The sequence below is a fragment of the Carcharodon carcharias genome, chromosome 1 (assembly GCF_017639515.1).
Source record: "Carcharodon carcharias isolate sCarCar2 chromosome 1, sCarCar2.pri, whole genome shotgun sequence".
Classification (NCBI taxonomy): Eukaryota; Metazoa; Chordata; class Chondrichthyes; order Lamniformes; family Lamnidae; genus Carcharodon; species Carcharodon carcharias.
In genome coordinates this window covers 73339182-73352070 of record NC_054467.1, presented here as the reverse complement: position 1 = coordinate 73352070, position 12889 = coordinate 73339182, and the positions used below count along the sequence as shown (strand labels likewise).

At 40.6% G+C, this 12889-nt stretch overlaps 1 protein-coding gene across 1 annotated transcript in view; it reads right to left on the bottom strand.

Moving 5' to 3' along the window:
- Window positions 1–1154: 1154 nt before the first annotated feature.
- The window catches only part of cfi (complement factor I), a 63889-nt gene continuing 52154 nt past the window's right edge, over window positions 1155–12889 (bottom strand). Inside the window, 3 exon segments of the mRNA XM_041179238.1 lie at window positions 1155–1372; window positions 5999–6097; window positions 9976–10259. Of these exon segments, the coding sequence (XP_041035172.1) occupies window positions 1155–1372; window positions 5999–6097; window positions 9976–10259 (601 nt within the window).

Here is a 12889-nt window from a genome sequence, read left to right as displayed (position 1 = left end):
GTGTCCCCGAAATTGCAGTCTGTCAACTCTTAAGGTTTGCTATATAGATTGTGATAGACTCTCCCAGACCCTAACTCTGGAATTAAATTTAAAACGCTGCATTATTACAGGTGGCTTCGGCTGGAAGTGCTTTATCACGAAGTCCACTAATTCATTATAGGACTTAGAATTGGGCGCACTCGGGGCCATCAGGTTATGAATGAGATTGTATGTTTTACTGTCACATACGCTCAAAGGGTGGCTTTCTGCTTTTCCTCCGTGGTAATTTCGTTCACTATGAAATAAAACCTGAGGTGCTCTCCATACTAGCTCCAGACTTCCATTGTCACATCATAAGGATCAATTCTGCCGAAGAGTAGCATGACTGGTGGGTAGTCTTTTCTTTTACTTAAGATTCAATGTACTCACAGTAACCAGGTGAGGTGCTGTGTCGGAGCTATCCCATCCTCATCGCCAAATGTAATGACTTGACGGAGTGGACAGGTTTCAACAAGGAACAGATAAACTTTATTACAGAGAGCTTTTCAGATGCTACATGCTCGACCAGGACTCTCGTTAGGAAGCCCCACATCCTGGATTGCCTGCACTTAGGACTCATTGGTCAGGGCCTCTCAAAACATCAGATGATCCCTGATAGACAGCAGGAAAGGCTATACCCACAGTTACTACAACCAGCAATTTGGAACATGCTGCAGATGGAGTAGGCAGCATGTTTCTTGCTAGTTTATCTTTATCTTGGTTCAACCTGGAGACTTTTTAGGGAACCCTCACTTGGATTTCTGGTGGAACCCTTTGGCCTTCTATTGATCTGATGATGTTTCTCCTTCCCTAGCTTTTTAAATATTTAAAACATAATAGTGACAGTTACTTGTAAAATAATTGATAAAATGATGGTTTTGATGTCATGAAGCATGTCTTTATTGTTAGTACAAAGGGTTTTTAAGCTACACATCAGTATCCAACTCTGTTTAATTCTGATCATTGTTGTTTACCACATTTTTCCTGATAACACAGGATGATTGGTTGTAATTGTATTTGTATATTGAATGTAATTATGTTATCATTTTTAAAACCTCTCTAATGAAAGTGTGAGTTATAAAGTATGCATTCTCTGCAAAATTTAGGTGTTGGTGCAAATGAAGAAGACTGAACATTCAGGCATTGTACTTGCTAATAAGAGCTCTACCAGTATGGCTGGTAATCCATTCAAAGTAATGAGACACCTTTGTGTACACACCAGGATATCCATATGTTCCACAATCTTCACCCCAACTAACTAAACCCCACACGTAGGCTTCATTTCTTTCATCAGAACAGACTAATGGACCGCCAGAATCACCTTTGCAAGCATCGACTGTTCCATCTATTTTTCCTGGCCAAGAAAAGAAGTATGAATATTAGGAAGAAGTCTTCAAATTTGAAATAATCACTGATACAGATTCAAATTTGCTTTCATTTGGTTCATTATTTTTAACAAATAATAAAAATAACTTAATCTTTTTAGTGCTCATATTAGGAACATCTGTATTACTTCGTTGAATAACTTTAGGAATGGCAGGAGGAATTCAATGCAAAATTAAAAATTACAACTTTGAAATTAATTTAAGCATTCTAAGTTAATTTGGAAAGTATTGGAAAAAAAAAATTTTGCAAATATGTAAGTAGCTCTTTCAGAGAGCTAGGGCATGTTCGATCAGCCAAACGGTCTTTTTCTGTGTTGTATAATTCCATGGTTCTGGAAATTCTGCAGGATTGCTTGGTCTTCCACAATGAGTTTAGTGACATTGGACCTCTGCCATTTGTTAGGGATTTCCTCTACTTTATCATTGGGCTTATGGCAGAAGGTCATGTGGAATTATAGGGCCCATTCTGTATTTAGCATCTGAAAATTTACCCAACACAATTTGGATGTATGTTGTTCCCTGATATATATTATACATATTTTAAAAGTTCTAAAAGCAATAAGTATTTGTAGAATGAAATCATTTTCATCAGACTTTCACCGTAAATCCAACAAGAGTACAGAGGAACATCCAGAAACTCCAGCGAGACCCAGATGTGTCAATTCCGAGTCCTAAATGGGAGTTTCATAAGACCAGGGTGGCTCATTCAATCCCAAGCCTGTTCCATCATTCAATCAGATCATATCTGATCGTACTTGTACTCTCAATGCGCAGCATTGCACTGTATCCCTTGAACAGCTCATGTAGCACAAATCTATTGACCTCAATGTTGACCATTTCAGCTATCCCAGTATCTACAAACCTTTAGAGATGTGAAAAGATGCTTCCTGATTTCACACATAAAAGCCTATACCCAATTTTAAGATTATGCCCCCTTGTTCTAAATTACCCCACCAGAGGAAATAATATTTCTGTATCTACCTTACCAAACATGTTCCCCCAATACTTTATCCTCCCATCATTCAATGGCACCCCAGAATCACCTTTGCAAGCACCCATTCATCCCAAAAAAAGGACATCTTATGGAATTGGTAGAGCTGTGGAAGGGCCATTCTACGCTGGTTCCCTGGCCCTAAAATGACTCAGCATATCTTTTGAGTTTATCAGGAAAGTGGTCTGGCACAATAAAGATTAAGCTAAGTCTTTAAAATTTGCAACATCAACTCAATGGGTAAAGATGTTAAAGTGGGGATAGGAGCAAACAAATCACCATAGCTAAACAAATTACAAAGTCAACAGCATACTGCAGGAAAAAGGAAAACAGCCATACGTTCAATAACCTAGCTGGAGGAGGAGGCAACTGAGCCACTCAGCTGAGGAAATAATGGAAAGGAAGGTTCTGCACCCACAGTTGACTTGTGCAGGACAAGTGCTAAGGTTTAATGATAAATAAAATCTGTTTTCTGACGTTCCTACTCTGTATGTGAACAGAACAGTAAGGAAACAGCTGCCAGCACAAAGCTCATTGCATTTCCTGGCCTTTTCTTCTCCAGCACTGGAAGAAGGGTAGAGGCAGAGAGAAATGCCAGCCCAATGGTAAGATTCTCAACAGTATGGCCAGCCTACAGAAATTCAGCCACACCAACATTCACTAGACCAGATAGAGTCAATCAGTGGAATACAGATTAGGAGTAGATTCTGGGTGCTGTTAACATACGTGGAAGACAGAAGAACAGGTGGTGCAAGTGAAGAAGGATGTTAAACAGAAGGTAGGGAAATGTCAGCCCTCATCTGAAGATCATTTAAACAATGGTCTGAGGGGTCCTGCAAAGAAAAGACAAATAAATGATGGCAGCGCATCTACTTATGTGAAAGTATGGAAACATCGCTCTAAAAATATGCAGCAGATGACAGGGATAATGCCAGAATCCAGTGTCATTCATTATGACAACATCAGAGATGGCTACTCCAATGCACTCCACAGCAAATGACAACTACAGAAATCCCTGCTTACATCCCACAGAATACAGAGGCCTGGAGAAAAGTCATAATCTCCAAAGAGTGGGCTTTGACTGATAGCATTCAAGACTTGGGTGTCAGGATGATGAGAAAGGATGGATCAATATTTGCCAAATTCTGAGGTCTCCAGACATCATTTCAAATATTTGTTTACCTGATGATGAGTGGCAACCTTTATAGCCTTCTGGACTCAGCATTGAGTTTAACAACTTCAGATAGGGAACTGTGTCCTCCATTTTGAATTTTTTTCCACAACCTATATCTTGTTCTCATGTTTTTGCTTTCAAACAGCACTGACCCTTTTCCCGCTATTAACACATTCTGCTATTTTGTTTTCAGATAGTGCTGACCTTTATTCCGCTATTAACACCTACACTGGACCAATGCTTGAGTCTTTAATACTATCATTACAACTCCCTTTATCTTGTGTTCCATGACATGTTTGGCACTTAATCTCACCTGCCCAGTAATCAATCCCTGATCTTCTATTTTTTTCCACCTGCCCCTCCCCACTTTGCCAACAGCATAAAACGCATCATATTTCTATCTCCCTCTCCAGTTCCGAAGAAGCATCATTAGAGTTGAAATGTTAGCTGTTTCACTCTCCACAGATGCTGCCAGAACCATTGCGTTTTTCCAGCAGTTTCTGTTTCTATTTCAGATTTCCAGCATCTGCGGTATTTTGCTTTTAATTTAATAAAAGATACAATTAAACATCCAGGAGGATATGTGCAAAAATAATTGAAGGTGGCAGGACAGGCTGAGAAAGACAGGTCAAAAAAACATACAGGGCAGAATCTTCGGCTCGCCAAGGTGTAAAATGACATGCGGTGACGTCAGGCGTGCGTCCCGACATCGCCGTGCGTCATTCAGATTTTCAGTTCAGCAGGTGTGCACCTGAGTCGGTTGCGCGCCCACCAAACTATCAAAGGCCTATTAAGGCCAGTTAACTATCAATTAAAACAATAAACTGAGCTGCCCGTCCAACCTTAAGGTTGGTGGGCAGGCATATTTCATGGAATCTCATCCACGGGCGGGATGGGGTTTCATGAAGATTTTTAAGGGTTTGAAAAAATTTTTCATAAAATTCATTGGCATGTCCCAGCTCATGTGACAGTTTTACATGAGGGGACATGCCCTAAAAAATTTTTTTCTTCCTTTAATAAAATTTTTTAAACTTAAAGTAATCTCCCTGAGGCAGGCCCCAACTCAAGCAACACCCCCGTCCACACAGGGAGCACTCAGCGCTACTGGGCTCGCATCACGCTGGGCGGGCCTTAATTGGCCCACCCACATAAAATGGTGGCATCCAGCTGATCGCGGACGGCGATCGGCTGCGCGCACACCCATGCCTGCTCCTGCATAAGCCCCCTTGACAGGGAGAAAATTCTCCCCACAGGATCCTGGGCTTTATGAATAGAGGCTTAAATTACAAAAGCAAGGAAGCTATGGTGAGCGGTTATAAAACACTAGTTTGGCCTCAACAGGAGTATTGTGTCCTATTCTGGGCAATGAACTTTAGGAAGGACGTGAAGGTATGCAGGGTAGATTTATGAGAATGGTTTCTGAAGGATTTGAATTATGTGGGTAGATTTGAGGAGCTGGGGTTGTTCTCCTTCAATAAAAGAAGGCTAAGAGGAGATTTGGTAGAGGCGGTCAAAATCATAAAGAGCCGGGACAGAACAAATAGTGAGAAATTAATTCCATTGGTGGAAGAGTCGAGGACACTGATTTAAGATGAATGACAAAAGAACCAAAGGTGACATGAGGAAAAACATTTATACACAGTGAGTGGTTAAGGTGTGGACTACACCGCCTGGGAACATGGTGGAGGCAGATTCAATTTTGGCTTTTAAAAGAGAACTGGATAATTATCTGAAAAAAACAATTTGCAGGGCTAGCGGGAAAGGGCAGGAAGTGGAACTAGCTGAGTTACTCTTGCAGAAAGCCAGCATGGACACTTCAGACCGAATGGCCTCCTTTTGTGCTGTAACCATTCTCTGACTGTATAATTTTATGTTAAAGTATGCAGAAGTCCGCTTCAGTAGTGTCATAGCTAGGTTGCACACGAGGCGGTGGAAAAGAAGTGGTGGAGGAGGAGCTGGGAAAGCAGTACAAAGGTGCTCGTCAGAAAAAGAAACAGCACAGTAACTTTCTGACAGCTGATGACTTTGTGACTTACTGCTGTAAAGAAACAGGTCTTTCGAATAGTGTGGACTTTACTTTAGCCAGGAAGGTGGTCCTGACAAGCAACTCACACCTGCTTTGTGCTGGTGTGTGATGATTGAGCTGGGGGACAATGGAGGCAGACAGGATTCCAGAAGGTAATGTAAACCCTACCAGTGATATCATTGCTGAAGAGGGCAGTTGCAAGAAACACCCACACTGATTTTTAGCTGAATTACTGGTGTACATCAATGAGGCAAAACAGATCCAGATCCCATCCCAAAATCTGTTACCACTTGGTCCACTATTGCCCAAAGATCTCTTATAAAAGCTTGTGAATTGTTGAACCTTTTATGTTCCTAAGAGGAGGACCGGATTTTTCATGATCGAGATCAATGTTTTAACCTTACCTGCACATTCCATTCCTTCAAAAAAATCAGACTTGTAAATAGCTGAACAGTTTCCAAAAATATCAAGATTAGCCCAGCGTAAAAGGCTTACTCTATTACCTAGAAATACAATAATGCAAGTAAGTGACTACAGCACATATTAATGTAACACCAGCTATTTAATGCTGTCATTTGTGCAGCTAAGTTGATTAACTATTCTTCCAGCTAGAAACTTGCATATTAGCAATGCCATTTAAAATGGAACAAAAACAGAAAATGCTGGAAAAACTCAGCAGGTCTAGTAACATCTGTGGAGAAGAAACAGAGTTAACTTTTTGAATCCGTATGACCCTTCTTCAGAGCTCTCAAAAAGTTCACTCTGTTTCTCTCTCTACATATGTTGCTAGACCTGCTGAGTTTTTCTAGATTTTGTTTTTGTTTCAGATTTCCAGCAATCACAGTATTTTGCTTTTATTTTACCATTTAAAATGGGCTTTGTAGAATTTTGAAGAATTTTGTAATCAATTTAGTTAATTTTATATGTAATTTAGTTTCTTACAGATTATTCAAAATTATTAGGATTTCCCCAGAGATCTTTCCCATAATCTTCCAAATGGAAATCCTCCAATCTTAGTCAAGCTATCAAGAACTAGCTTCTATCAAGAGGCTTGATGCAAAATAATTTTGGCAGAAGCCTAGCAATAAATTACATCTTTGTTCTCTTAACAATGGAATCCCTCTTCCTGGTCATGGACCAAGGCTAAACTGGACATTTCACAGCCTTGGCATTATATTTGGACCTGAGCTGAGCTTCTGTCTGCATATCATCTTCAACCTCCAACCCATGACTGCCTGCTTCAACTTACAGGGCATTGCCCATCTTCACCCTGCCTCAGCTCAACTGCTACTGAAACCCTCATACATGCCTTTGTAACCTCCAGAGTTGTCTATTCCAATACTCTCCTGCTGGCTTCCCATCCATAAACTCTGTTGGCTGTATCCTAACTCAGACCAAATCCTGTTTACCCATCACCCCTGTGTTCGTTAACGTACATTGGTTTCCATTCTATAAATAGATCAATTTTAAAATTCTTATCTTTGTTTTCAAATCCTTCCATGGCTGTGCACCTATCTATTTCTGTAACCTCCCCTGTTCTGTAATCCTCCAAGATCTCTGCACTCCTCCAATTCTGCTCCACTCCATCTTGATTTTCTTCACTTCACCATTGGCAGCCATGGCTACGCTGCCTAGACCCCAAACTCTGGAATTCCCTCCTTAAACTTGCCTGGCCACTTTTCTCTCCTTTCAGAAGTTCATTAAAACCTACCACTTGGACCAAGCATTGGGTTACTTGTCTTATTATCTCTTTATGTGGCTTGGTGTCAAATTTTGTTTGGTAATCACTCCTGTGAAACAATTTGAACATACAAACAATGAAATAGGAGCAGGAGTAGGCTATTTGGCCCCTTGAGCCTGCTCTGCCATTCAATAAGATCATGGCTGATCTGTTTGTGTTTTGAATTCCACATTCCCATCTACCCAAGATAACCTTTGATTCCCTTGCCTAACAAGAATCTATCTACACATAAACAGAAATACCTGGAAAAACTCAGCAAGTCTGGCAGCATCGGTGGAGAAGAGCACAGTTGACGTTTCGAGTCCTCATGACTCTTCAACAGAACTAAGTAAAAATAGGAAAGGGGTGAAATATAAGCTGCTTTAAAGGGGGGGGGGGGTGTGTTGGTACAAGAAGAGCTAGGTAAAGGGCCGGTGATAGGTGGCGATAACCAAAAGGTGTCACAGACAAAAGGACAAAGAGGTGTTGAAGGTGGTGATATTATCTAAAGGAATGTGCTAATTAAGGGTAGAAAGCAGGACAAACAAGGTACAGATAGCCCTAGTGGGGGTGGGGTGGGGTGAAGGAATACTAAAAAGGCTAAAAGGTAGAGATAAAACAATAGATGGAAATACATTTAAAAATAATGGAAATAGGTGGGAAAAGAAAAAACTATATAAATTATTGGAAAAAACAAAGGGGGAAAAATGGAAAGGGGGTGGGGATGGAGGAGAGAGTTCATGATCTGTTTTGTCCCCCTCCTTTTTGTTTTTTCCAATAATTTATATAGTTTTTTCTTTTCCTACCTATTTCCATTATTTTTAAATGTATTTCCATCCATTGTTTTATCTCTACCTTTTAACCTCTTTAGTATTCCTTCACCCTACCCCATCCCCACTAGAGCTATCTGTACCTTGTTTGTCCTGCTTTCTACCCTTAATTAGCACATTCCTTTAGATAATATCACCACCTTCAAAACATTTTTGTCCTTTTGTCCGTGACATCTTTTAGTTATCTCCACCTATCATTGGCCCTTTACCTATCTCTTCTTGTCCCAACACCCCCCCCTTAAACCAGCTTTTATTTCACCCCTTTCCTATTTTTACTTAGTTCTGTTGAAGGGTCATGAGGACTCAAAATGTCAACTGTGCTCTTCTCCACCGATGCTGCCAGACCTGCTGAGTTTTTCCAAGTATTTCTGTTTCTGTTTTTGTTTTGGATTTCCAGCATCCGCAGTTCTTTGCTTTTATATATAAATATATATAAGAATCTATCTACCTTTGCCTTAAAAATATTCAATGACCCCGTTTCCACCACCTTTTGAAGCAGAGAGTTCCAAAGTCACACAACCCTCTGAGAGAAAAATCTCATCTCTGTCCTAAAAGAACAACCCCTAATTTTAAAACATTGCCCCCTAGCTCTGGACTCAGAAGTGTTGGTGAAAGATTGGAATGGCCAGAAAGAGGGGATCATTAAATCTACTATATAAAAGCAAGTTGTTGCTGTCATTGAGACACATCACCTCATTAAAATATTTACTCATCCTCTGTCCCACCTCCATTAAAACCTCAAGAGACTGGAATTGAGGTAGATTGGATTTTGGTTTGAGATTTTTAACATCCCACCTAATCCAAACACATCCATTTTTTGACTTAAAATGCCACCTTGTGGTCCTGGAAGTGAGCTAGGTTTCTTTTAATGTGGGAGTTCCTGCAGAGAGTTAAATGTAAGATTGTGTAAGCCAGCAGTTTGGGGGAGAAAGGGGAAAGACCAACGCAGAGCACATTATCCTGTCTATTTATAATTTTCTGTCTGTGGGAAACTGGCTTATGGAGGGTGTGTGTGCGTGCGTGTGTGCGCATGTGTATGTGTTTTGTGTGTGTGTATGTGTTAGAATATGTTTGTGTGTGACAGAAAGATATGTTTGTTAGGATGAGTGTGAGTGCTTGCAGGCGTTAGAGCACATGTACACGTGTGCATGCATGTGTGTGTATGTGAGGCAGACATGTCTGTACTTATTGGTATCTGTTTTTGTGCATTTATGTGTGTTTAATTATGTATGTGTTTATGTATGTTAGAGTATGTGTGTGCTGGGTGGCTTAAAAAAAGGGCAAAGGATAGCAAATGATAAAAGCACACTCTAGGGAGGAGTACAATTAAGGAATCCACGATTAACCAAAATCATAAACTCACCTCTGACATTTTTTTTCTTGTAAGTTTTGGGATTTAAATTATGATGGACATTTTTCTGGTAATATGTGCCCAAAAGCCTTGATTTCCCTTGCTTCCTTGTAGTTTGAGCAGCATCAAAAGTTTAAACTGAAAGTCCACCAAGACTCATTGGAGTTAAGTTTAACTTAACGCAAGTCTCTCAGGACATGAAGCCTAATTGATGCATATCTTGAGGTCAGTTAGAGGATAATTGCTGCAAGGGCTTGAAAAGAGGGCAAAAATCTTCCAAATATGTAAGACAAAACAGAAGCATTGATGGGAAATAAATTTTGCAACTAGAACTTCAAAAGTATGAGTGAGTTACTTGTTTGTCAGAAATGTACTTTTGATCCTGGTCTAAAACAATTGTACTGTTATGTTTATTTTGAAAGTAAAATCTTCAGAAAAGTATAAGACTCTCCACACATAACTCTGTAATAGTATGTTTACCTGCTGCTTGACCCCAACCAGATATTATGCAAGTCTTGTTGGGTCTGAATAGATACTCAGACCAGGGGATGCAGACAGGTTGGACGTCATCACTCAGTGGAATACATTCCCTGTCTTTAAAGACATGAACCACTTTTATTAAGGCAATGTCATTCTGGTATGTTTTAGGTTTGTAGTCATAATGGACAATGATTTTCTCGACTGGTAAAATTTCTTCATTATCTGCAACATCTCTTTTATTGTGCTTTGCAATTCTCACCATGTAGTCAGACAAGTGGTAAGGCCTGGAATAAGGACAAAAGAAATGAATAAAAATAATTTCTGCAACCTATTGCAAATTTTGTCAGATATTATAGTGCCAATCATGAGAAAGTAAATGATATTTGGGACATAGCTTATTTTCAATGACAAAAGTATATGGGGGGAAATCCATTCACGTAGCGAGACTAATGTCGATTTTCTGGGGCGGACAGAAGCTCTAGTTTCTACATATGCAGCCCTTGTGGCATTCTTCAATAATATCAGTGAAGGATGCTGCACAAATTGTACAGGGAACAACCTGTGGCAGAATCTGCCCTTGGGGAATTGACATCAGCCTGCACAGTGCTGCTAGAAGTGGCGCAATGTGAACAAATTTCACCCCCATAATCCCATAGATTCCATATTCCATTAGTGACGATCACGTAACACATGTGATAATGATACTTACATTCTTCTCGAGCAAACCATATAACCAGTATCAATGTTAATTCACTAATCCAGCTATGGCATGCACAATAGTTTGGAGAGAATACCAATTGAAAAAAAGGTTGGCAGATATAGAAACAGAGTGACCAGGGTGGGAATATTTTGAAAGACAAAGGATGGAATTTAATGTTGGCAGCGGGGGTCTCGCCCACTAGCTGGAGGACTGGCCAGAGCCCCATGCTGCCTCCGTTCGGGAAGGCCTCCCAGAATTAAGTGCCGATTAGGCACCTAACTCACCAGCAGTGGGCCTTCCCCAGGATTTAGTACCGTAGGGGCAGAAATCCTGCCCTCCCCCTGCCTAAGAGTCACTCAAGACCCCAGACTTAATAATTTAATGACCTAGACCTTGGTGTACAGAGCATTGTGAACTGTGAGGAGTAAAGTGAAGAACTTCAAAAGGACATAGACATGTCTGTGGAAAGAGTGGATAGGCGGCAGATGAAGTTCAATGCAGAGAAATATGAAGTGATTCACTTTGATAGGAGAACATGGAGACACAATATAAAATAAAGGCTGGAACCCTAAAGGGGAGGTAGATGCAGATGGACCTGGATGTACATATGCATAAGTCATTGAGGGTAAAAAAAGCATACAATATTCTGGGCTTTATAAATAAAGGCATAGAGTATTAGAGCAAGGAAGTTATGTTGAACTTGTTTCAGTCACTAGTTCAGCCTCAGCTCCAGTATTGTCTCCAGTTCTGGGTGCTGCACCTTAAAATGGATGTGAAAGCATTGGAGAGAGTGCAGAAAAGGTTCATGAGAATGTTTCCCGGTGTGAGGAACTTTAGTTATGAAGATAGATTGGAGAAGTTAGGACTGTTTTCCTTGTCAAAAAGAAGACTAAGAGGAGATTTGATATAGGTATTCAAGATCATGAGGGATCTGGACAGAGTAGATAGGGAGAAACTGTTCCCACTTGTGAAAGGATTGAGAATGAGAGGGTACAGGTTTAAAGTAATTAGTAAAAGAAGCAAAATTGATATGAGGAAAAAAGTTTTCACACAGCCAGTGGTTAGGGTTTGGAACTGCCTGAGAGTGTGATGGAGGCAGATTCAATCAAGGCATTCAAAAAGGAATTAGACAGTTATCTGAAAAGGAAGAATGCACAGGGTTACTAGGAGAAGGTGGGGGGAATGGCAATGGGTTCATGAGTTGCTCACTTGGAGAGCTGGTGCAGACATGATGAATCAAATGGCCTCCTTCTGTGCTTTAACAATTCTGTGATTCTGTAATCAGGCGAAGATGGAAGGGTGGTGGGAACCCCACACCAACCCCCTCCGGCCCAGTCAACTGTCCCCCTCATCCTCAAACCCATTAAATTCCAGCCAGAATTTCCATGGCCAAATTATTATTTCTCAATTCCCACTGCCTTACGTTTAAAGGCAAATCTTGCACATAAGAGGACATGGAACAGGTAATGGGTCACTCCCTATTTGGAAGCAATTGTTGATTTGTGCGGGAGGAAGACAGTAGAAGACATTTAGGATTGTGGAAATCAGAGGAGAGGACAGCTTTTGTGTTCTGTGCCAGATATGTACATATACTAAATAAGTACTTTAGCCTAAAAATTGGATCTCATTGCTTTCATTTCCCAAGCAGAAAATAGGTGCTGTACAGACCAATTTTATGAAACTATGTCCTATGCCCCGAAGATGTCTGAAATACATCTGACAGGTTGGTCAGACTATTTTATAGGTGTCCTTAGTAGCTGCCTAAAACAGTTGTTAGGTAATGAGGAGTTTGCGCCTGTTCTAGGATTCCTTCCCAAAACTGGACTATCCTGGATGCACTGAGTTACAGGCTTGTTGCGTTCAAGATAACCTGGTCTGCAATGCAGCCTAACCAGAGTCGTCAAAAAGATAAGTTTCTTAAAACATTCTTACCTTCAGGTGGAGCAAGGAGAAGCAGGAGCATTTCTCTCAGTTTCTCTGCAGTCCTGAATACTATTTACAGGCTCTGCTCAGGCTCCTCATCACTACCTGCCCTTCCCAGGATTTTTTTCACCAGCAAACTGCTTGAGGACATAGCAGGCTTCTGAGTTCAGTTGGTCTAATTCAAATAAGGCCTGAAGACAAATTTCTATTGGGCCTTGAGCCTACATATGCAGACCTAGTTCATGCTAAATTCTACCCCTTTGCCTCAACTTTTGTAGAGGAAGTGAACAT